At 40.9% G+C, this 22,923-nt stretch overlaps 2 protein-coding genes across 4 annotated transcripts; both read left to right on the forward strand.

The window, feature by feature from the left end:
* The first annotated feature begins 201 nt into the window (after positions 1-201).
* On the forward strand, positions 202-9,049 carry LOC146667684 (bifunctional apoptosis regulator-like). Of its 3 annotated transcripts, none has more exons than XM_085409353.1 (9): positions 202-648; positions 1,786-2,095; positions 3,018-3,116; positions 4,700-4,793; positions 5,791-5,963; positions 6,045-6,189; positions 6,328-6,507; positions 6,798-6,994; positions 7,920-9,049. In XM_085409353.1, the coding sequence occupies exons 2-9, from the start codon at positions 1,794-1,796 to the stop codon at positions 8,110-8,112; spliced, it is 1,383 nt and encodes a 460-aa protein (XP_085265479.1). In that variant the 5' UTR covers positions 202-648; positions 1,786-1,793; the 3' UTR covers positions 8,113-9,049. The 3 variants fall into 3 exon arrangements, with proteins under 3 accessions (XP_085265479.1, XP_085265481.1, XP_085265480.1); XM_085409355.1 differs by having other exon boundaries at positions 202-388; XM_085409354.1 differs by having other exon boundaries at positions 202-375.
* A 2,683-nt stretch (positions 9,050-11,732) lies between these two features.
* txndc11 (thioredoxin domain containing 11) lies at positions 11,733-21,008 on the forward strand. The gene is made up of 13 exons (XM_085409337.1): positions 11,733-12,098; positions 13,179-13,275; positions 13,469-13,588; positions 14,010-14,107; positions 14,984-15,113; positions 15,198-15,291; positions 15,495-15,607; positions 15,726-15,929; positions 16,396-17,089; positions 18,564-18,751; positions 18,993-19,105; positions 19,422-19,502; positions 20,017-21,008. The coding sequence occupies exons 1-13, from the start codon at positions 11,974-11,976 to the stop codon at positions 20,534-20,536; spliced, it is 2,577 nt and encodes an 858-aa protein (XP_085265463.1). The 5' UTR covers positions 11,733-11,973; the 3' UTR covers positions 20,537-21,008.
* The last annotated feature ends 1,915 nt before the right edge of the window (positions 21,009-22,923 follow it).

The following is a 22,923-nucleotide window of genomic DNA, read 5'->3' on the forward strand; positions in this document are numbered from 1 at the left end:
AGGAATAATAAAAATGAGCCTCAGGATCTGATCTGCGCTGAACTGACGCAGGTGTTAAAAAAAGTCACGTCTGCTGGATTGAGCTCTCACTCTACCCAGGAGGAGGACACCGGACCTCTTCCTCACCGGTGACCGGTGACGACATTGTGAGGTAGGCGGGTGGCAGGTACGCATTCAGGCGCATGCGTGGTTGTGGTTGCTTGCATGTGGGGGTTTCCACTGCAGGAGGAGGCTGTGAAAGAGCACAACTGCTTGAGAACTGCTACTGTGTGTGGATACGTTGAGTTGTACTCGCGAAATGAGCCTGAAATCTAGTTATTAGCCGGATAGTCATGCCACTCTGCAGTCGGTCACCTGTCAGAGACCAGTCCTGAGGCGAGTAACAACTGTAGGTTAGCCAACTGAACCACACCAGTTAGCAGTTAGTAACTTAGCAATCAGCGCGTACTGTTGAGCTAAGTTTGGCTTACTAGCATGTAAGCCTTGAAGCTAACGATAGCGCAGTTTGGTACTAATAATTGTAGTTAACCCATGTTTGCAGATCAGCAGTAACCGATGTGCAACTAGCGCATAGCTAGCAACTAGCTAGCTAATTAGAGAGTGAAGCTAACGTCTAGGGCTGTTAAACTGTACCTGCGTGCTGTCACAGTAAGTGAGCAAACTGTTTTGTTTATGTATTCAGACTTGGTAATGGTTCACCCTTTGTTATTTGAAAATCAAATAAGTTGCACTGTTTGACAGAGTGCTGTCACGAGCCCCTGTTTGTATACGGAAATCAAGTGACTTTTAAGTACTTGTCATATTTAGCTGCCTTTAAGTCAGAAGTTGCGCTTTAATTGCTTGCTGACATCCTATCCCAAGTACCATAGTTTTGAATTAATTTCAATCATAGTTCCTCAGCCACAACTAATTATGGTTATGTTTGCTTTTAAATGCTTGCAGTATTACTTTAGATTTCAGATGTGTGGGGATATATTTATTTTTAGCCATTTACTGAGTTTTCAAGTTCACTTTTTTTGCAAGAATTTAAAAACGTGATATGGAAATGAAACGAAAGCTGTCAAATCCAGTGAAAATGCCAACTACTTTCTGTTTTCAGTTTGTACAGTGTTTTGAGTTTCGAGATGTCATGTCAGAAAAACAGATTCTCGTTTATAAAATATTTGTTTACTGAGCAAAAACATGACTGGTCGCTTTACCCCTTAAATCAAGCACGAGCAAAGCACAGGGCCATCCAGTTATGCAGTTTTGAAATGTTAAAAGAACTGTTGTTGGCAAATATATTTGGATTGTAGTGCCGAGGATAGGCTTGGTGGAAGCACTGCTATCTCTTTTTCTTCTTCTTTTTTTTTTTTTTAAAGTAAACATTTTTCTACGTGACGCATTTAGAGCATGGGTCTGAAACTTAAATGAGCCGTGGATCACTGCTGGCACTGTCATCTCATTGGAGGGCCACTTTAGTGCTCAAGTAGTACGAACAAGAAAACACCGACACCTATTTCCAAAAAAGTAGTGTTTAATGCAGACATAAGTGTACACATTAGTGTTTGACTGCTAGTGAAAATTGTTTTCTTTACAAATAATTCTCTCACTGAACTAACACAGCCAATCCAACATGTTTGTACATGTTTATACAACTCAGTCCTCCCTAACAAAAAAACTTAACTTCAAGGGCACAATATATTTCTTGAGTTCGAGACCGCTGATTTACAGCTTGCACCCATATCCTACTTAAAACCTAAAATGTTTCTGATTTAAGGCTTATTAACCTTGTGTCTCCTTCAGACTTGGATATGTTGCAGCAGATGAAGTTGAATTCAGCAAATGACAGTGTGGAGGAATTAATGGATGAGTCTTCTCTCTTATCCGAGTCTTCCGACCCTCCTCAGTTAAAGTCTTCAGCGAGCGGCATCTCAGAAAATGAATTTTCTTGTCACTGTTGCTATGACATCTTGGTCAACCCTACTACCCTGACCTGCGGTCATAACTTCTGTCGGCACTGTCTCGCTCTATGGTGGGAGTCCTCGCAGAAGAATGAGTGCCCAGAGTGCCGGGAGAAGTGGGAAGGCTTTCCTAAAATCAACATACTGCTGAGGTATGCTTCTCATAGCTGTGCCATATCAGTGGGTTAATGTTTGATATTCTGGCTGCTTTATTCACATCTCACAGAGACTTACTGGCGACTTCTACTAAGCTTGCTTAGTTAGCTTTATTAAGAAATGGAAAGTTTGGATGACCAGTAATGATGTGTGCAGTTACACCAGAAGCAGACATTCATTATTGTTTCACCATAACCTCTTATTGAAGAGCAAAGCACAATATAAGATTGGGAAGAAACTAGCTGATATGTCATTTAGTAAATCCTAAAAATAAATTGAGTACATTAAGCCTAAAGTTTGATGCTTTTTCTTAGTGGTAGAAGATCCCCATTTCAGTTCTAGGACAAGACTCTAATCTCTTTAGGATTATGTTTCATGGAGAAAAAAAAGCTTGGTGATGTTTTCACCACAGCGAAATCCACATTAGAGGTGAACACTTTTACAATAATATCTGTGATTTGTTTCACTTTCACTCTCTCTCATACACGCAGCTCGCAGTCACATGACCGTTTTTTTGTTCTACTGAAAGACACGAGAGCAAATGTTAGACACAAATATTTTGACATGAGAGTAACCAGGAACTAATGATCTGTGGTAAGGACGTGCGGTTTATAAGAAATGGATGACAACTGATTGACATACTGATGTTTCAACCTAAGATGTGGAAATGTTCTCGCTCAGATGCAGCTGAAAACAGCTGCCAAGATCGAAGATGTCGTTCAGACACTCGTCTCTCCATTGAATTTAAAAAAAGAAAAGAAAAGAAAAGAAGTATTTATCAGCTTGCCCACAAATTTTCCTTGACATTGCTGTGTCAAGATGGTTTATCTTCATGTGCTCCGCGGAGATAAGTTAGTCCTGCTTAGTTTGATATAGATATCAAACTGATATAATCATATGTAATCCTCTTCTTTTTAGGGATGCAACTGACAAACTTTTTGGTGAGGTCGTACAGCGGAGGAAAGCGGAAATCCAAGCAAACCCCAAAATCTCCCGGAGCTTGTTGGCTTTCCAGAGGTACTTTGATTCTCAAATATGTTTTGGTATATATATGTATATATTGGTGTAAAGTCCATGAAGACTGTCAATTTAAAAACAAGTCTAGCCATTTAGCAACTAACGTTTCACACCATGGGCAGTCTAACATTGCATGCATGTTGAAAAGCTGGGATTTCCAAAGACTGGGTTCAGTCTCACCTTCCTGTAATCAGAGGAAAGCTGCAAACAAACGTGAAGCATTTGATTCACTAATCCTTTTTGCTGACATCACAGCCTGCTTCAAAGACAGCACATACAAGCTGGTGCTCTCCTGAGGCTCAAAGCTAAAGCAGCCCTGAGAGTAAATGTAAATGCAACTCCAAGAAGTACCAATTCTGAATAAATTGTTAATTTACAAAGCTGACATGGCCTGGTGGTGCCAAAAAATCCAAATAAACACTGCCAAGAAAATCCTACAGGGAAGATGATACATCTGGAGGTGTGGACAGTGACCTGGTCTTAATCATGCTCACTGGGAAATCTGACCGGTTTAAATTCAGCTTTCCAGAAGCCCAAAGAGCTAACCCTGAGATATACACTAGCCACAACTGGCTGTGGAGCAGACTCACTAACTCAGCCATGAGTTGTCTGCTGGGTCTTTACCAGATACAGTGATTTAATTCCTCCATCCTTCAGTATGATGCTGACTGACTCAAAGGAAGCTCGTACAACAGGAGGTTTAGCCATGGATGATCCATCAGTCTGCTCCTCACACCTTCGTTTCTTAACTAAGTTCCAGATGCTGCAGTTTCATGCGTTACGCTTTGCAAAGAGATCTATTAACCCTGGAATGAATGAGACTCATGACTGGAATGTTTTGGGATTGAATTTTCAGTGTTGTAGATTTTCCACAGAGAGCAAATTTGCCCTAGTGGTTATCGCACTGCACACAGTGACGCCATACTTATCCACATAATCAGGCTGTGGGTCAGATTGCGTAATGTCACAGGAGTGAGTGCTGCTTCAGCACACAAACCAATCGTAGAAAATGGCTGTGAACTGGGAAAAATGCTTATGTGGAAAAAGAGCTTCCAATAGTCTGTCCTTCTTGTGGTTACCCTGTACTCCGATGCTCTGGAATAACCTTCCCCTCCAAATTAGACAAGCGTCATCAGTGCAGGTCTTTAAGTCCAGATTAAAAACCTATTTTTATTCCCTGGCGTTTAACTCTGTAGGAAACTGACACCTTCTTATTTATTTTATTGTATGTAATGATTTTATGGTATTTTTAATTTGGTAGTTGTTTTGATCTGTGTTGTTCAGCACTTTGGTCTGCCTGGTGTGTTCTTAAAGTGCTATAAAAATAAACGATGATGATGATGATGATGATGATGACTTGAAACACAGCATTGCACACACACCATTGTTTGGCACTGACTTTAAGTAGCTTTAAACTCAACGCTGACCCTTTGCCATACTGATCTCATCTTTGCCAACTTGCCTGACGTCTCCTTCATTTTTCACTTGTATTTATTTGCACGTACTTCATTTATTTTGGGTTTTTAATAAAACTGGGCCAGCTTTACAAAGCCCATCCTTCATGTTTGTCTTCCTCATCTTAGATATGGTGACAACCTGGGTAGATCCAAGACAACCCAGCACAAAGGAGCAGGCTTTTTCTTCTCTGGAGTCCTAACTGCACTCACATGTGTGGCTGTAAGTACACACAAGCAGGTTAGAAATGCCTCCTTGCTCTTAAACATTACCTTCTGGATTTTCTTGCAACGGCAATGATAAGTTGCCCATTTTATTAGGATTTGTGCTGATTTCATAAACGGTATGTGTAAGGTAGACACGGCTCTTCGTTTTGAAAGTGCATTGTGTCTTACTTATGCTTTCGTTGAACATGTGTCTCCTAGTACCCTAAGTGACTAGCAGAGGGCATGTCCTCCTCAGTCTCAGTTGCTAGTGCCAAGTTACTTTGAATATAACCTGATTTTCCATCTCTAAATTGTGGACCTCTTTAGAATCAAAACATTACTACATTCCTAACCCTACATGTTGCAAAGCCTGTAATTGTTTAGTTTGTTGTCTTTTAACCAAAGCATCAAAATTATGTAATATTGAGGCACTTGGGAACAACGTCCCCCTGTGTTTTGCCACGTGGCTGAAAATGTATGTCTGAGTGTGTACGGTGCAGGGAATAAGTAAACAGATTACAACATAGTTCTGTTTTTGACCTCAGTTCATGGTGATGATTATTGGGTCGTCTTAGGTGAACTAAGTGTTGTCATTTCTGCAAAGCCTCAGTTTATTTTGGATGCTTTGGGCAATCTGTTGTGGAAATATAGACTGGGCCAACTCAGCTGCAGGTTCAAGTTAAACAAATGTAGCGACATCTAGTGAAGTTGGATTATTATTGCAAGGTGAGGTAATGGTTATACCAGGGGTGGGCAATCTCAGTCCACGAGGGCCGGTGTCCCTGCAGGTTTTAGATCTCACCTTAGGTCAACACACCTGAATCACATGATTAGTTTGTTACCAGGCCTCTGGAGAACTGCAGGACATGTTGAGGAGCTAATTTAGCCATTTAAATCAGCTGTGTTGGTTCAAGGACACATCTAAAACCTGCAGGGACACCGGCCCTCGTGGACTGAGATTGCCCACCCCTGGGTTAAACTATTCAGACCAGTGTTCCTGTGTATGTTTGTAGGTGATGGTGTTGGTGTATCACTGGAGCAGTGGTCCAGTGGATCAGCATGACCTGCTGATCACTAAGCCCGTGTCTCACTGGACACCTGAAGAGGTTGTATCCTGGCTCGAAAACCTGGGTCCCTGGGCCCAGCTGTACAAAGAACCCTTCCAGCAGGAGAACGTCAATGGAAGGTGAATTATTATTTATTTATTTTTTAAAGAAATGTATTCATTAATGTTTTTAAAATCAATATGATAATTTCTCTGGTTCAGGCTCCTGTTGATGCTGGGGGAAGAAGAGTTGTTGAAATCGCCTTACAGCATTGAAAATCCGGCTCACAGACGGGTTATTCTGGCTGAACTGGAAAGAGTTAAAGCTCTTGGGGTCAAACCTCCCCAGAACCTCTGGGAATACAAGGTGACCACACTTCTGCGTCAGAATGGCTGATGCTCAGTATTATTAACATCTTTACAAGTTGCACATTGTGTTTTGCTGGTAAAGCAGCACATCTGCATTTCCACAGTTAAAGAACCGTCTCTTTACTGTTTCTGTCAGGCGGCTAATGCGGGGAAGTCTCTGTTCTTGCTGTACGCACTGAAGCGCTCCCCTCGTCTCACAATCTTTTACTTGTATTTGTTCGACTACTCTGAGACCTTCCTGCCCTTCCTGCACACTTGTTGTCCAGCCGTCACAGACAGCGATCAACCAGTGGAGAGCAGTTTTGTCAGCTCACAGGTACAAACCAGACAAACTTCCCACTGAAATGACACATGAATAATAAATTGTAATATACTGTAACGAGCTGAAAATGAAAACACTGGGGACCTTTTGTAAATTACATGCTGTGATTGCTTCTGGTAATTAGATGAAGACGGCGCTGTGAGCATGAAGATGTTTAGACTTCTTTAAACTTTGCTCCATGTGCAATGCATATGACTATTCAGGTTACATGTTTTGTTCCTGCCCCCCCCCCCCCCCCCCCCCCCCCCTTTTTTTTTTTTCTCTTTTAAAACTTATTAATTTAGGTGGATCCCAGCTGGCAACAATGGGCAGAGTTTCTTGTGAAATACTGTCTGCTTCCATACCAGCTGATCGCAGAGTTTGCTTGGGACTGGTTGGCCGTTCACTACTGGACATCCCGTTTCATCATTGTTAATGCCATGCTGCTGTCTGTCCTTGAAGGTTGTGCCCTATGGAGACTGTGGATGAGAGCCAGGATCAGGTAAATGCAGTGTGAGGGTTGGGTGATTTTCTTTTTGCTCTTGTTTTTATTATGCAAACACTGAAATAGATTTTAAACTGTCTCAATCCAGATTAGTTCTGCACAGTTTGATAAATACTCTCTAATAAAAATCTAGTTATTAATACAGTTACGGTCATTGGGTATGTGTGTTATGGCAAAAAGTAAGATCAGATTGTACTTTTGTTATACTAACTTTGAGAAGGAAGTGATAGTCGAAATAAAAGATGTGTATACTGTGGTCACGTGGCATACTTTGGTCATCACAAGGCATATTAGTGTTACTGGGAACATTTTCTGGTGCCAAATTAATGGGTATGTGAACCTAGATAAAAATGTTTTTACTTAATTTCAGTGACTGATAAGACCCAGACACAGTAAGTGAATATTCCTGCCAGTCAGGAATATAAACACTGAAACTCAACAGCTCCAAAAGTCAATTTTTTATCCTAAAATGCTGGTTAAGTGTAAATATTATCTTATCTGAAAGACATGCAGTACGTCCCGCTGAAGGAAAACAGGACCTGCTTAAACATTCCTTGCAGTTCTGTGCAAACCATTGTATTAATGTCATGTTTTCTGCATTGTATGCATAGACTGTATAAAAGGTGGATGGTAGTGATGGTGACATCACCTATTGGCTAATGAAAACAAATGGAGCACAGACTTCTCTGCAACTGCAAGTCTTTTTGTATCCAGAGTCGCCCCCTGCTGGCTGTTAGAAAGATTTCTGGCACTTCTGCCTTGGCTTTACATTTCAGACCTAGAGACTACGACCATGTTTTATACTGTCTGTTGTGTATTACCTGGAACTGGATTTGGTATCTCCTGTACAAGATTACAAGATTTGGGTTGATAGCTGTTGAGTAGTGGTTTTATGACACTTGTTTTCTCCCTCTCTTTGTAGGACTCTTCCACAAATGATGTGGAGCCACTTGTGGAAAATGCTAACTCAGGGATTTGCATTTGCCCTTCTTTGGCCTTTTGTCCCGCAGTTTGTGTGCAACTGCCTCTTCTACTGGGCACTCTACTTCAGTCCCATCATTAATATCGACCTGGTGGTGCAGCAGTTAATGCACCCTGAAACAGTAGCATTGTGACAGACTGCACTGGATGAGGAGGTGCCCAATTGATGTGGGACAATTTGCAGCAAATGAGTTGACGAGAAGTGTTTATTTTTAGCAGTAAACACATTGAAGACTGGCTTTATCTACTGTTGGGGAATTTATCTTGGTTCTTGATTTGTTTCTCTGTCTGCCGGATGGTTGCTGTGTTGAACAATAGAGGCACCGGACTACTGAAGGAGAAACAAAACCAATGAGGTGAGAAACGAGTAACAGTGTCTGACTTGGGTTGATCACTGCAGTGATCTTTTTGCATCAACAGTGCATTCACAAACCACGATGCCTAAACGGTCCGGGGTGGTAAGCGGAATGATAAGATGTGTTTAAACACTCGCTGGAGTAAAGATTGGAATCACGACGCGGTGCTGAAAGCTTTGTAGCCCTGGCATAGCTGTAGTCCAATAGAACATGCGTTTTTATGCTTATACAGAGTCAGTGAAGTTGGAACAAGACATGTAAGGATACATGTTTTTGCATCTGTTATCAAATATCATTCTGGCATGTGATCTACTTTTAGAAAAAATAACCTCAGGCTGCTTCAGGATTATCCATCCAGAATCTGAAGCAGTATTTATAACTCTGCATAAATTCTGATGCATTTCTTACATTTTCACTGTGAGTGTGATCTCGGTGATCTACAGAGCTGTGTGAGAAGTCATTCTGTGATGTTTGGTAACATGACTGAGTGTCAAATGAGGTTTGTAGTTCAGCAGTCTGTTTGGCCTCTCAGGCTTTAGCACCCTTCCAAGTGCAAACAGAGACAGTCTGGCGGAGCAAATGTTCTATGAAGTTTGTTCCAGCGGTTCCAGCATTTGCCTTCACAAGATTTGTGATGCTTAGATTTGAAATTTTTAATATTGTGGGGTTTTTTTTATTTTTATTTGTTTAGGTAATGCATAAAACTTCTACTTTTTTTTTAAATACTTTTAAATACTTTTATTTATATATATAAATAAAACTTTTAAATAGAAGTTTTATATATATATATATATATATATATATATATATATATATATATATATATAAAAATAAATTTAAAAAAAAATTTTATTTTCTCACACTGCTGAGAAATATTGTTGCACTTTTTAAAAATTGTTCAAGTAAATTACAGTATACGTTTCCATTTCATGGGTGGACCAAGCTAATCAGAAATTAGGTTTTGGTCTTTTTGTTTTTTTAAACATGTTCATTTGCACTGAAAAATCTTACACTGTGATGATCATTATTATTATTATTTGTGCTCTTTTGTTTTTGAATGAGACTTTACAAAATAAAGATTTATATTAAATCTGAAGGAGTATTCATAGCCACATATAAATTACTTTCTAAATTCTGATTCATTCTGAAAGGAGCCTCAACCAACTGCTGAGTGCAAAAACAACATTTTTAAAGGGTCTGGATTTAAAATCCTTTGCTACCTTAGGAAATATTTTAATAATGTGAGATACAGGTTTATGATTTTCATGAGACATAAGTTAATCAAATATCTAAAAATCTTTAAAATATTTCTCATCACATGAACAGAATATATCAAAGTGAAGAAATTCACTTTTCAAAAATAAATATATATATATTTGATGTTTTTGAGTTCAGTGCTTTTTGTTTTTTTTTTTTCATTTTCTTTTGTTTTAGTCATCAAAGTTCTGATACAGACACAGACTGTATCAACAATCAACTATCAAAAGTCAGTGAGTAAAAGCTAAAAAATAATTCCATAAATTGCCATTAACATTAGGGGTATAACTGAATTTACAGTACTGTGCAAAAGTTTTGATTCACTCATGTCTTTATTTTGCTTTCAAGGCACCTTCTTGTAATTTTTAAAGGAACCTTAAGCAGTCATTCACCAGGCTTTCTGAAGATCTTTCAAAAACCTATTTGCAGTCCAGTCAATGTACCTGATCATTTTCAGAGGAGAATAGATTTTTTTGTTAAACCACTTATGGAACCATTCAAGGATTTAAAATGCATGATGAATCGGTGTTTCATCTACGAATAAGAGACAACTTAAATTGTGTATGTATGTTTTGGCACTTTGTTACTTCCTGCCTAAAAAAAAAAAAAAAAAAAAGTGTACTTTATTTTCCTTTCTTTGCTTGAATCTGTGAAAATGCTTAAAAAAAAAAACCCCACCACTTTGAGAGATATGGAGGAGAGTTGTACATGTGCACCAACTAACTGAATCAAAGAGCTACTAGTTAAATACCTGGCATGTCTTAGCGTGGTGTGCTATTGGATAAAACTGGACAAGTGGAAGACAAAAACAGGAAGTGGCAGGCCTAATAAAATAAAGCAAGTGTGCACAGCCATCAGTAACACATGGTGGGGCCTCTGTCGTGGTTTGGAGCTGCATTTCAGTCCTTGGTACTCGGGTTCTTGTCAAAATTGAGTGAATTATGAACACAGAAAACTACCGTTTTGATCCACCATGAATTCCATCTGGAACAGATCTTAGCAATGCCTTAATTTTTCATGGTGACAATGATCCCACACACAGCTCCAGTGCAGTAAAAGCATACATGGATGGAAAAACACACAATGGAACACCATCAGTCCTCTATTCGTCTTCCCAGAGCCCAGACCTCAACATTATTGAAGGAGTGTCGGATCATCTTAAGCCAGAACAGAACAAGAGACATTGCATTAAAAAAATCAAGTATTTTTTTTTTTCCCAAATACATTAGAAATGTACAAACTCTGTTTTTGTTTTATATACTGGATGTTTCAATAAATCACTGTCCCCATTTCCCATTTTCATAGCAAAATATAATGAAAAGAGTAGTAGCTTGAGATATTTGCACAGTACTCTAGATCCGGATATTCTACAGACATGATATCCCAGATATGAAATGTCAAGCTCACAGCCTGAGAACTGTGATGCTCATGTCCTACATGTATTGTTTTAGTTGTATTATGAGCATTTGACATTTAAGACAGCCAATGTCTTAAAATTATATCACAATAATTAAGAGTAAGTAGTGATAAGGTAATAAAATGGTCTAACAATTTACAACATTACTATATTTGGATGAATAACAGAAGATTAATAAGAAAGTAGCTCTAACACTAAGACAACCCATTTTATCAGGTGATGTTTTACCTATAGAGACCCTTTTTAATAATAATAAAAAAATCTTACACACCCAGTGTTCAGTTATTTTAGGATAAACTGAATCAGTTTGATGCAGTGATTTTTATACGAAGCAAAGTAACACGAGAAAAGAGTTTTCTCCAGTCTCACAATCAGTCACAAGTCCCGGGCACTTTAAATAATTCTACTCTAGATGTAAATAAGCGGCTTTTAAATAAAGTTTTATCGATTCATTTTTAAAACAACCTCCCCCTAGTGTTTTACGACTGTCGTAGCAGCAGCGGCTGTCGCCATAACAACGTAGGGACGGTCTGAAAAGAGCGCTTTTTGCGCCATACGGAAAAAGGAATAAAATCGCTTACCGAGGACCAGTTTAAATATTGTAATTATTACGACTAGTGTCGTTCCTCTTTAACATCCGGTAAGCTAACTGTCAGTGACATTTTTTAAACTCAGACAGCCATTAAAGCGTTAAACGCACTACGCGTTTTATTCGCGTAGAGGACTTTACTTCCTGCCCCTGGTGTCGTTGTTGCGGAAGTGAAAAGTCTACGTGTGGAAGAAAGGTTGGCTTGACCGTATTTGAACACCTTACACACCAGCACTGCTCATGTCCAATCCAGGTTAGCTGTTTCCGTCGAACCAGTCTTCCTCACCCATCCCTCCTCCCCCCCTGTTAGGCAAATGGATGCTTTGAGCGGTAGTCGGGGCGTATAAATGGGACGGAGAGGTGACGACAAGCTGTAATGTTGCGCCGGGTGCGGCAGTCTCTCCGGCAGGTGCTGTTTCTGATGGCCCGGAGACCGGATCTGCTCTGCGGGGCTATCGTGCTCGGCGTCCTGCTCGTTTTGGCCGTCAAGTTCACGTGCAGGTAAACATGGGCACGAGCTTCTGTTTATCCTCTGACAGCGTGAGCTTGCTTGTGTGTGACCAGGCTAACACGAGACCCCTTAAAACACAAAAGCTAAGTGTAATGGTTATTTAGGTGAGCGAAGAGCGGCGTTGTAACAGTGTTAGGTCGTGAATGAACTACCGGTACTCGTTGTCTACAGTAGTTACAAACAAGGGCTTCATTATTAGTGCTGCTAATCTAAAACTGACGTGTACTGTAGACAATGAGATTAACTAAGGACATCGCCTTAATCTTTCAAGGAAAGGTTGGGCGTTTTTTACAGTTTTTTCAGATAAAACCCAGAAAAGATTGCAGGGAGATCATAATGAGATTATTAATGTTTAAATAGTAATATCTGGTTACAGCCCTGACACACTGTGCTGTCATCATCTTGCAGCTTTGGCCTCTGCAACTTTACGGTTCTTCAAAGCTTATACCACTTGTCATTCAGTTATGGTGAATGAAAGTGCTGAAATCCTAAAGTGTAGCAACTGTTGCTGAACGATTGACTTGTTGGCTAAGCAGTTACTCAGTCGTCCTCTCGAAAACCCAGCTGAGACGATAATTGCCACAAAGACTGAAACTTGAAACCGACTCCACGCAAATTATACCAGGCAAATTCTGCTTCTCGTCATGTTGAGGTAATTTTGTTCCCCCTGTAACGATGTAGAGACATTTTTGCATAGCCTCTGGGGGAGGCAGAATGTTTAACACAGCACAGTTTTTCACATTGCTTTCTGTGGACGCAAACATATAGCCTTTCCTCCCCTCGTATGCAGCTTAGCATACCCTCCATTTCCAAATACCATTGCTTCTACTCTCATTTTCCAAATTTAACACATGCATATTCCAATATGTGCAACTCAGAGTAGTATGCAAGGCTGGAGGTTACCTGTAGCATTAACATCAACCGATGATGGACACACTGCCATGATCAGCGAATCTCGCGGAAGTGACACAGAGTTATAGCTTATGGATTTAATAACCTGGCAGGATCTTATTATGTGACCGTGATCTCTTTGCACCCCTCAGCGTTACTCTTCTCATTTATTTCTGTAGTCGTGCTAAGAATGTGGTGGCAGCAGCTCGGCCTCCGGTGCGTTTCTTTTCTCCTGACGCCCCGGTGGTGGATCTCTACTTGGGTCAGCTTGACCAGGTGAAATTCAAGGATTCAGACTTGATGGCATTCACTGTATTTTCCTTTGTTTGATACTTCATTTGCTCAAATTGTAAAAGAGAACAAATGGAAAGAGCTAAGAGGGTTTCTAAAGCTCCAGTTAAATGTTTTGGCATTGTTGTCATCAAACTTGTGGTGCTCTGTGAGATTGAAAGGGTTTTTTTCTTCACAGGTGGAGCGTCTCAGGAGTGTGGCCGAGGTGTCCTTTATTTTCTTCTATGCACCATGGTGTGCTCACTCTATGGCTGCGCGACAGGAAGTGCAGCAGGTCGCTAAGAAGCTGGCCAAACAGGTACAAGTGAACGGAACCTCCACCACTCAGGATTGTTTAAACATCAAATATTTAGATGTGCTTTACTGGGCAAAGACTAAGGAAGCTGGGGATTGTTCTTACGTGGACACGTGTTATGTTATCGCTTGTGACGCAAAGTGTTGGGAAGAGTTTATAGGAGCAGCTTGACAGACTGCAGTAAAGAGTGACTCTGACATAGTTGAGTTAATAAAATCTGTTCCCTTCAGCTTAAATACACACTCACACATTTTTAGCTTGTGTCTCTCTCTCAAATGCAAATTCATAGTCGACTTGTTATGGGCGTGTTTGTTAAGTACATGAGTCATTACAGTGTGTGATTTTACACCATTTTGTGTGTAGTCTACACATAATTTTGCTTATCTTTGTTTCTTAATGTGTCTCTTCAAACACACAAACACAGGTGCAGTTTGTGGCTGTTAACTGCTGGTGGAGTCAGGGGAAATGCAGGAGGCAAAACCGCTTCTATCACTACCCCGTCATCCATCTGTTTTATAGAAGGTGAGACGGTGGGCTTCTCTTCACTTATGGTGGGAATTTGCTTTCAATAGCTTTAGCAGACAAAGACGAATTGGGAAGCCCCATAAACGTTAGCTCAGAGAAGACGATGTTTGCACGTGGCTTCTTCTTTGCATGATAGATGGCACAGCCGAACTGTGTTCACAGACGGTGATTTCTGGAAGTGCTCCTGAGCCCATGAAGTGATTTCTTTGACAGAGTCATGCCTGTTTTTAATGCAGCGCCTCCCAAGGGCCTGAAGATCATGAGCATCCAATATTGATTTTTGGCTGTTTCGCTTGCACACAGAGATTTCTCCAGATTCTTTGAATTTTTTGAGGGTATCATGTCCCGCAGAGGGTGGGCTAGTGAAAGTCTTCACAGTATTATGTAGAGAAAAATTATTTCAGAAGTTTTAATAGCATAGGAATAGTAACTCTGCCTCTTGAAGATGCTCTTTCTTTTATACCTAATCATGTTGCTGACCTATTGTAAATTAAGCAGATTACAAAATGTTTTTGTTGTTGTTGGGTTTTTTTTTTAGTACCACTTACTTTTCCAGCTTCTTGTTGACCCCACCCTACTGATATGAGACCTGTTGCTGCCATCAAATTCAAAATGAGCTCATATCCAGAAATGATGAAATGTATGAGTTTAAGCAATCAGTATGTTTTGTTTGTTCTTTTATGAATGAAATAATTTTTTATTTACTTTTGTATTTGGCTGTTCATACACAACTTCAGTCATAGACGCGCATATTTAGAGAGGCTAAAGATATATTTTAATGCAAAACTGTGGGAAACACTTTGAATGTTTTGTTTCTTAATTGTAATTTAATTATGATTTGTTGATATTTATTAGCATCTGTGTTTTCCACAGGTTTGGGCCAATAGAGTATAGAGGCCCATTTTTGGCTCCATACATAGAAAGTTTTGTACTCAGAGTCATCACACCACTGACTTACCTCCCATCAAGAGGTCATGTTGAAGAGTTCCTCTCCTATCACGAGGTATATTTGAGCTTTACACTTCTGTCACTGAATCACCCACAGAGTGCAGCCAACTGTAATGATCTGCGTCTTGTGCGTTTCTAGCCTCGAGTGGTGGGTTTCTTCCAGTTTAACTCTTCCCCCCAGCCGCCAGGATACATCACATTTCTGTCCTCTGCCCTGCAGGTCCTAAAAAGGGGTAAGAAGTAATCACGCAGCTTCAAGGCTGATTGTTAACATGATAAACATTTTGGCTTGTCAAGCATGGGATTAGAATTCGAGGAGAGGCTGCTGTTGACGAAAAGATAGCAGTGGTTGAAGCAGAGAGAACCTAAATGTGCATTTTACGATAAAGGGAACATAAATGGTTGAAGTCACAAGTTTCTCTTTTTTATGGTGCAGATTTCCGTGGTGTTGTACGTTTTGGGGTCGTGACCAACAAGCAGGTGGCAGGAGCCATCTCACTAACAGAGGATGAAACGGTTTTTCTCCACAGAAGATTTAACTCCTCTTTGGTAAGCAGCGTCAACGCATGTTGTAGATGTGGTTCTTCTAGAAAAAGCAATTAAACACTAATGACTTTAAAACTGTGGATGTATATGATGCTGTATGTTTATTCATCTGTTGTTTAAGATTTTTCCCAGGAACGACCTTAACTTTACGTCTGAGGCCATTTGTAGATGGGTGTTTGAAAACCGTGAGACGGTCCTCCAGTGGCTGCAGCCCCCGGGAACGAAGTCTCGCCTGTTAGAAGAGGAGCTGACTAAAGGCCCTGCACTGCTGCTGTTTGTGCCGCACGATCCTCTGGGATCACAGCCCAGCCCTGCGCTACAGCAGGTGAGCAGAAAAAATCAGACGAATATCATTTTCGAAATGACAGAAACGCTTTATTCTCTTACAGATTTGATTTGCAGCTATACTATTATTATACACTGAGCTAATGTCATCTGGCTTACCCATCTTCATTTAGCTGCCCTGTATTAAAAAAAATAAAAATAAAAAAGGTCAGTTTCTCTGATCGTGTAACTGAGACTTAAATAAATATTAAGTATGCTGGTAAAGGGAACTTTTACAGTGTAAGAAGCAGGAAAACGGGCAAGCATAAGGATTTGAGGGAGTTTGAAAGGGTGACATGGTGATGGCTATATTACTGGGTCTAAGCGTCATCTTCCTCCTCCTCAGGTGCTTTTTATATTAGAACTTATTTTGTATGTGTATATTCTGTAATTGTGTTGTTAAACACTGTATTATTCTCCTTAAGTTCTGCAGATTAAATCATTTTTAACCCATTTTGTTTTTCTAGGTTGCAGACATTGCTGTGCGTTACCACTCCTGTGACAACAGCCACCACTCCAGCTGGGACAAAAGTTTCTCCTTCCACTCACTGTGCTGCCAGTCAGTTGTCCTCCCACAGTCGAGCACAAGCGTGTGTGAGGTGTGCCTCAGCCTTTCGTGGCCAAGCTTCGCCACCTCACCTCTGCACTGCTTGTTCCCTCCCTCGATCCAGGGAGGAGACATATTTCAGACTTATCTCAGACGCTGCTGCCTCCACCAGCTCCCTTCCCCCGTGTCCATTAATAGTGCAACCGCAATGGGCTGTAGCAATTTTCTGGACAGCTACAGCCCATTTAGTCAATACAGTGCCTGCTGCAGAAAAGTAGAACCTCAGCTCAATGAATCACAAGCCAAAGAGGAGTCAGAGATGCAAAGCGTTCCTCCTTCCTTGATCCCTCCATTCTCTGTCCCTCAGCCGGAGGGAGACGGCATCACCGGGCTCCGTTGTCAAACCAACAGGACACTCAGGTTTTATGTGCTGGATGTTGCCCTGAACTGGCCTCTGGCAGTCAGGCTCGGAGCATCAGGCAACAGAAGTGCTTCTCTTGAGCAAGAAGATGATAGGGGCGGTGACGGGTCGTTTGCTGCTATTGTGAACCTGAAGGATGAAGTTCATTATGTTCTTCAGCACACTCCAGCAGCCACACTAACAGAGTCTCTGGGTAAGACATGGACAACTTTCATTCATGTAACACGGGCTGGTTTTGTTTTGTCCCAAAAGCTGGGAGCTCAAACGATTTGCAATTTTTAAGACATCTGGTGATTTCAAAATCCCATATTGTGTCTCTTCGGTCTCAGACTAGTGGGTTACTTGTGGTTCCCAGCATATTTAAAAGTAGAATGGGAGGCAAAGCCTTCAGTTTTTGGACCCTTCTTTGTGGAACCAGCTCACACTTTGGATCCAGCCAACAGACACCTTCTCTAATTTTAAGATTAAAAAGGTTTAAAACTTTGATTGTTGATAAAGCACGTAGTTAGAGCTTGATCAGGTGACCCTGAATCCTCCCTTAGTTTTTCTCAAACAGGTCTAGGCTGCTGGGGGTTTCCCATGATGCACTGAGTGGTTTTTCTTTACTCACCCTTTTCCACCCACTATGTGTTTATACAACACTCTGCATTCAATCTTTAGTTATTATTAGTCTCCCACTATCGCCAATTGCTTGCTGAAAGTGAGTTGTCTGATTGTTGGGGTTTTCTCTGTGTTATTGTAGGGTCTTTACCTTGCAATAAAAAGCGCCTTGAGGTGACTGTTGCTATTTAGCACCATATAAATAAAATTGAATTGTTTTCAGGTCACCTGGTTGTTGTGTGTGTTGCCAACAGGGAAGCTGCTGGAGGAGTGCCCTCTGTTAGACAAACTATACAGTGGCAACACTCATAACATGGTTAAAGGTTGTTGTTCAAGTCTCCTTGGCGTTTTTAATTTTCATTCATTGGCCGTCATAAATGGTGATACTGACACTGGCAAATAGTTAATATTAGCTGAAAATATCCACCTCCAATATATCAGTCAGTCACTGGTTTCTACAAATGTCTTTAGGGCCTTTGTAAAGATGAGTCATCTGTCCTTGATGACATTGTGATGGTGCATGCACACATCTGGCCAGATACAGTGTGAAGTTGGCATAAAAGTTATAAAAATCATTGAATTCAGGCCGTCTGGTTTGCAGGAAGTTGGCCTGTAACAACGTTTTAATCGTCCAAAAAAAACACTTTCTTTAAAAGATCCTCTTCCTTACTCTACTCAAAATAGACTCAAGCGGCTCTCTCACTACAATGTCCGATATTTAGAAATACTGAAAGAAATCACAAGTCATATTATCTCACATGACGAGTCAGGTTAATGACCAAAAGTCAAACATTTAGTGGCTGATAAATCAAAAGTATAATGAGGGCGCTGGGTCGAGTTCCAGCTTCTTCTAGTGAAGATTCTCGCCTCTGTCAGTGCTCCCCAGGGTGGCTGTGGCTACAATGTAGCTTGCCATCACCAGTGTGTGTGAATGGGTGGATGACTGAATGTGTAGAGCGCTTTGGGGTCCTTAGGGACTAGTAAAGCGCTATACAAATACAGGCCATTTACCATTTGAATCGTATTCTTGGGCTAATTCTGTGTTCATGTTGTGCGTTTCATTGCAGAGGCCTTCATCAGGAACTTCAGTGCTCCCTACAGCCTCTTGCAGAGACACTTGGTTGGAGAGGAGGACAGGAAGGGAGCTGAAGAGGAGGCGTCGCGTTCAGACGAACACACGCAGTCACCTCCACGCTTCCTCATCACAGAGTTGACCACTTCCTCCTTCCTGCCCTCCGTCATGGACCTTCAAAAGGTGACTAAGCGTTCTGAAACACCCTCAGCAAATCAAGGCAGTTTGTGAAATTCTGAATTTCTTTTAAGAATTTCTGTAAAGCAACTTCCATGCACCTAAAAATAAAAACATTAAGATATAAAAACAGCTGCTTTTTACAGCTGCAAGCGTGATTTTAATGGAGGCTTAGTATGCTGCGTGCTCTACTTATGGAAGCAGGTAGTTTGCTAAACTCCTGATGATGCCAGTTTGTGTGTTGTAGGACGTGCTGCTGTTCTACTACACTCAGTGGTGTGGATTTTGCTCTGTTCTCAACCACATCATCATCCAGCTGGCCCGATTATTACAGGGAAATGGCACCATCACAGTGGCCAGGTACAGTTACTGTCTGTTTACAGTTTTTCTGCAGTCCCGGTTGTAAGTGTACCTTTGATGATAGCCTGAGTAAGAATTAAGGCAAGGTGTACCTAATAAAGTGTCAGGTTAGTGTATAATGTGTGATTGAGGTGTCTGTGTTTTGAAATGTAACAAAAAGCATATTTTAAAAACATTTCGGAAACCGGGTGACCTAAACACAGTTTCCCATATATTTATTTTATTAAGCGTGTAAAGCATACGAGAGAATATTAGCAGTGTGACCCTCATTTTTGAAGAAAAAAAGTGATGCCAGCTTTGTTTTTCCTTTGCATAGGGTGAATGTTGCACGTAATGACCTCCCCTGGGAGTTCATGGTGGATCATGTTCCCTCTATTCTTTTCTTTCCCAGATACAGGTAAGAATAAATGCAGAGAGGTGTGCACAAACAAGGGTGTGGCCAAAGGGGGGGGGGGGGGTTGGATCTCATATTTCTGCAAAAAATAGCTTTGATCTTCACACTGCCTCAGTGGAACTATAACTGCAAATGATATAACTATAATGATATAACTTAAATGATACACACTGAAATGCCAAAGTGTTCATTCTAAATGTAAAACAATACATTTTATTGAAGTCCTACTCATAGTCCACATATGAGTGATTAGGTTTATGGCCTACTACAAGCTAGCTGCTTTACTTTGTATATCTCTCTGTTAATGTAGCTAGTAATTATTACATTGCAATAAGTTGCCTTTATTTTTTAAACAGTTTTCAAGTGGCTTCATTCATGTGTTTAAGACCTATTCGAATACCCGTCTGATTCTTAGTCCTTCTTGACACCTCAGTTAAAAAAACAACAAAAAAACTTTCATCAGTGAATTTCAGCAGAATATTTTTCACTCTTGTGTTCTTTTTCTCTTCCCTTTAAGAAAACACCTTAGTGTGAAGTTTCCTGACAACCTTCCCATCACATTACCCAACCTCCTCCGCTTCATCCTGCAGCACTCTGGCTCTTTGCATCACGTGCACAAACCGTCTGTTGAGACAGAAGGTCCCGGACACAGTCCTTTCCTTGGGTCAGAGTTTCTGACACTCCAGCGTGAAGTTCAAGCCCTGCATCACGCCCGGGAGCGTCTCTCCCAACAGCTCGCGCAACTATGGCGCGACAACCGACGACTGAAATTTGAGGCCCGCGCCTTAGAGACCGAGAACGCCGAGCTGCAGCGAGAGAGGCGGAGCTTAGAGGAGCAGCACCGGGAGAAAAGCCGGCAGCTCAGTGAGGCAGTGAGGCGGCTGCAGGAGCTGGCAGACGCCTCTGAAAATCTGCTGAATGAGAACACACTGCTCAGGGTCCTGCTGAGGGCGCTGACGGACAGGACAGAGGCTAGAGAGCAGGCGGAGGTGGAGAGGAAGGAGACGGAGCAGAAAAGAAGCCATTTGGCCTCCTGAGCACAAGCCTTATTTTCTGTGAGAAAATAAGGCTGACATGAGGAGATCCTCTTCAACTGCAAAAGGCAACGCCCAGTAAATTTTCTCACAAGCAAAAATAAAGAAAAGATGACAGTTACCATCTTCCAAGAAACACTGCTACTCAGTCAGGCAGGAATATAAGGAGAGATGAGTAGGACAGGTGGGAAGGCAGTGAAAGAAAAAACACGCAGCTCTTGTGCTGTGATCATATGAGCTCGTCCAACTCTTTAAAGTTCCGTGCCAACTTTCCAATTCAGACTTCCCAGCTGTGATGCTGCGCTTGCAACGATTTATCGACTGTTAATTGTGAAGGAATAACAAGAGACTCTGGACACACCCTGCAGCCAAATGAAGCTTCCTTTAATTACTGTAAACCAAGTGCAAGATAGTTTCTTTATTAGAAAATAAAAACACCATGGATGGGCTGGACTCACCTGTATCCAAAAGTCAAGGTTAGTACATTTGAAGAGCAGTGATATACTCTGCAGTGTGAGTTTAAGTGATTCACCCATGACGCAGTGTTTCGCATGGAAAACCTCGCTTGGAAAGGGAGGCTACGATACTCTTAATGTGAAAATCCCAGACTTCGTGACATTTGTCTATTTAACCTTTGGAGGCATAAATGGAAATTGTAATCAAACACTGAGGAAGTCTGGACTTGAAAACAAATAAAGCTCTGAAAGAAGGCCCCGGGCACTTTCCAAGAACTCGCAGGATGACCTCACCTGCTGTTCTGTGAGCTGAGAGTCACATGACTAACCTCCTGGAAACGTTCCCCATTAATTCCTAAAATTCAAGCAGCATTGGCTCACGTTGATTCATTATAGTTCATGTGACACGTTCATGTGCTTGATTTATTTTCATACTTGTAGTTCTTGTCTTTTTAAGTTGTGTGTGTGTGTGTGTGTACATGATGAACAGATTGGCTTCCTTAGTGTTTTATGAAACATCCAAATGATAAAAACATACTGGTAGGAATTCCTTTAAAGTACATACTTTTACACTGAATAACAACTCTAGCTCTGAATCTTAATTCCTATCTGGCATTTATAGTTCAGTGCTAGCTGACTTTTAGGAATTTATGAGTAGCTTTCATCACATTCTCCGGAAATCTGTAAAACACAGCTATGTTTTTCCTCCATTGTTTACTTTAAAATGCATTTGCAGTACTGGTGGTGCAGAATTTGGCTGCAGGGAGAGGGCTACTAATAAAACTGAGAAGTAATTTCATGCCGAATACATGCTCCCCTCGTTTTGTTTGGAGCTATTAAGTGGACTCGAAACAATCGGTAAGATTTATTTTTTTTATTTTTATTTTTTTTGTGTGTTTTTGAGGGGACACAGTTGTTTTGTGAAACTGATCTATTTTTACAAGAATCCTTGAATCACTAAATATTTCTATGTAACTATTCAGGTATTATTAACATGCTACAATTGTTTACATGTGAAATATTGCACTGGTTTTTACTGATTAAAACTCTTCTTGTATTGATGTGCGTCTTTGTGTTTGAGCACAGTGTTGTGTTGAGATACAGTTGATATACCAGCTTTTACATGTAAGGACATGATAATAAATAAAATAATGTGGTCCTTTGTAGGACTTAAAATGTTAGATGAACAACAACACGTGACATGTGATGCTGTGTCATTGGTTATTTAACACAAATTAGGCCAAGATTGAGAAGCAGTGTGTGGGAAACTAACTTCATCCTTACTGCTTCTATAGGAAATAAGAAGGTGCTCGATTGACTGATCATGAACAGGTGTGAGCACCTCTGTGAAAGCTGAACGTCTGGCAGTTTGTCGGTCTGCAGCATTCTGGGAGGGTTGTGAGGCACTTTCCAAACAAACTGTAGTTCATCATTATGCATTGAAAACAATCAACTGGTCTTCCCAAGAGTGAACATCCTAGCAACCTTCGCCCATGGTCAGAGTGCAATATTAAAAGGAGCTGCTTTAAAAAAAAAAAACACCCCAGGAGCTTCATCTAAGACTATAGCTGTCGCTTAGATTCAGAGATGGGCAGTAACGCGTTACTGTAATCTGATTACTTTTTTCAAGTAACGAGTAAAGTAAGGGATTACTATTGCAAAAACGGTAATTAGATTACCGTTACTTTCCCGTAGGAACGCTGCGTTACTGCGTTACTAAAACCGTGATTTTTTTGCGAGAATGTCTCACGACAGTGACGTAAGCGAGTGCGCCGTTAGTGACAACAGCTGTGTGCAGATCAACAATGGATCACATATAGATTGTGGGAGAGAGTATGAGCGTGCAGCGTTTAAAGCGTGGAAGTACTGACCTTACTTTGAGTTTGATTCCATAAAAAGTGACAAAAACGTTAGCGTCCGTTGTGCGTGGGAAGA

Source organism: Rhamphochromis longiceps, linkage group LG6 (genome assembly GCF_057381845.1).
Source record: "Rhamphochromis longiceps isolate RC_006_pf linkage group LG6, R_longiceps_female_GT1.1, whole genome shotgun sequence".
Lineage (NCBI taxonomy): Eukaryota > Metazoa > Chordata > Actinopteri > Cichliformes > Cichlidae > Rhamphochromis > Rhamphochromis longiceps.

Coding starts and splice junctions, on each gene's coding strand:
- LOC146667684 (XM_085409353.1), top strand. CDS start 1,794: ATGTTGCAGCAGATGAAGTTGAATTCAGCAAATGACAGTGTGGAGGAA. Junction 4,794..5,790: donor CTGCACTCACATGTGTGGCT/GTAAGTACACAC, acceptor GTATGTTTGTAG/GTGATGGTGTTGGTGTATCA. Junction 6,190..6,327: donor AGAACCTCTGGGAATACAAG/GTGACCACACTT, acceptor TGTTTCTGTCAG/GCGGCTAATGCGGGGAAGTC.
- txndc11 (XM_085409337.1), top strand. CDS start 11,974: ATGTTGCGCCGGGTGCGGCAGTCTCTCCGGCAGGTGCTGTTTCTGATG. Junction 14,108..14,983: donor ATCCATCTGTTTTATAGAAG/GTGAGACGGTGG, acceptor TGTTTTCCACAG/GTTTGGGCCAATAGAGTATA. Junction 15,114..15,197: donor AGTTCCTCTCCTATCACGAG/GTATATTTGAGC, acceptor GTGCGTTTCTAG/CCTCGAGTGGTGGGTTTCTT.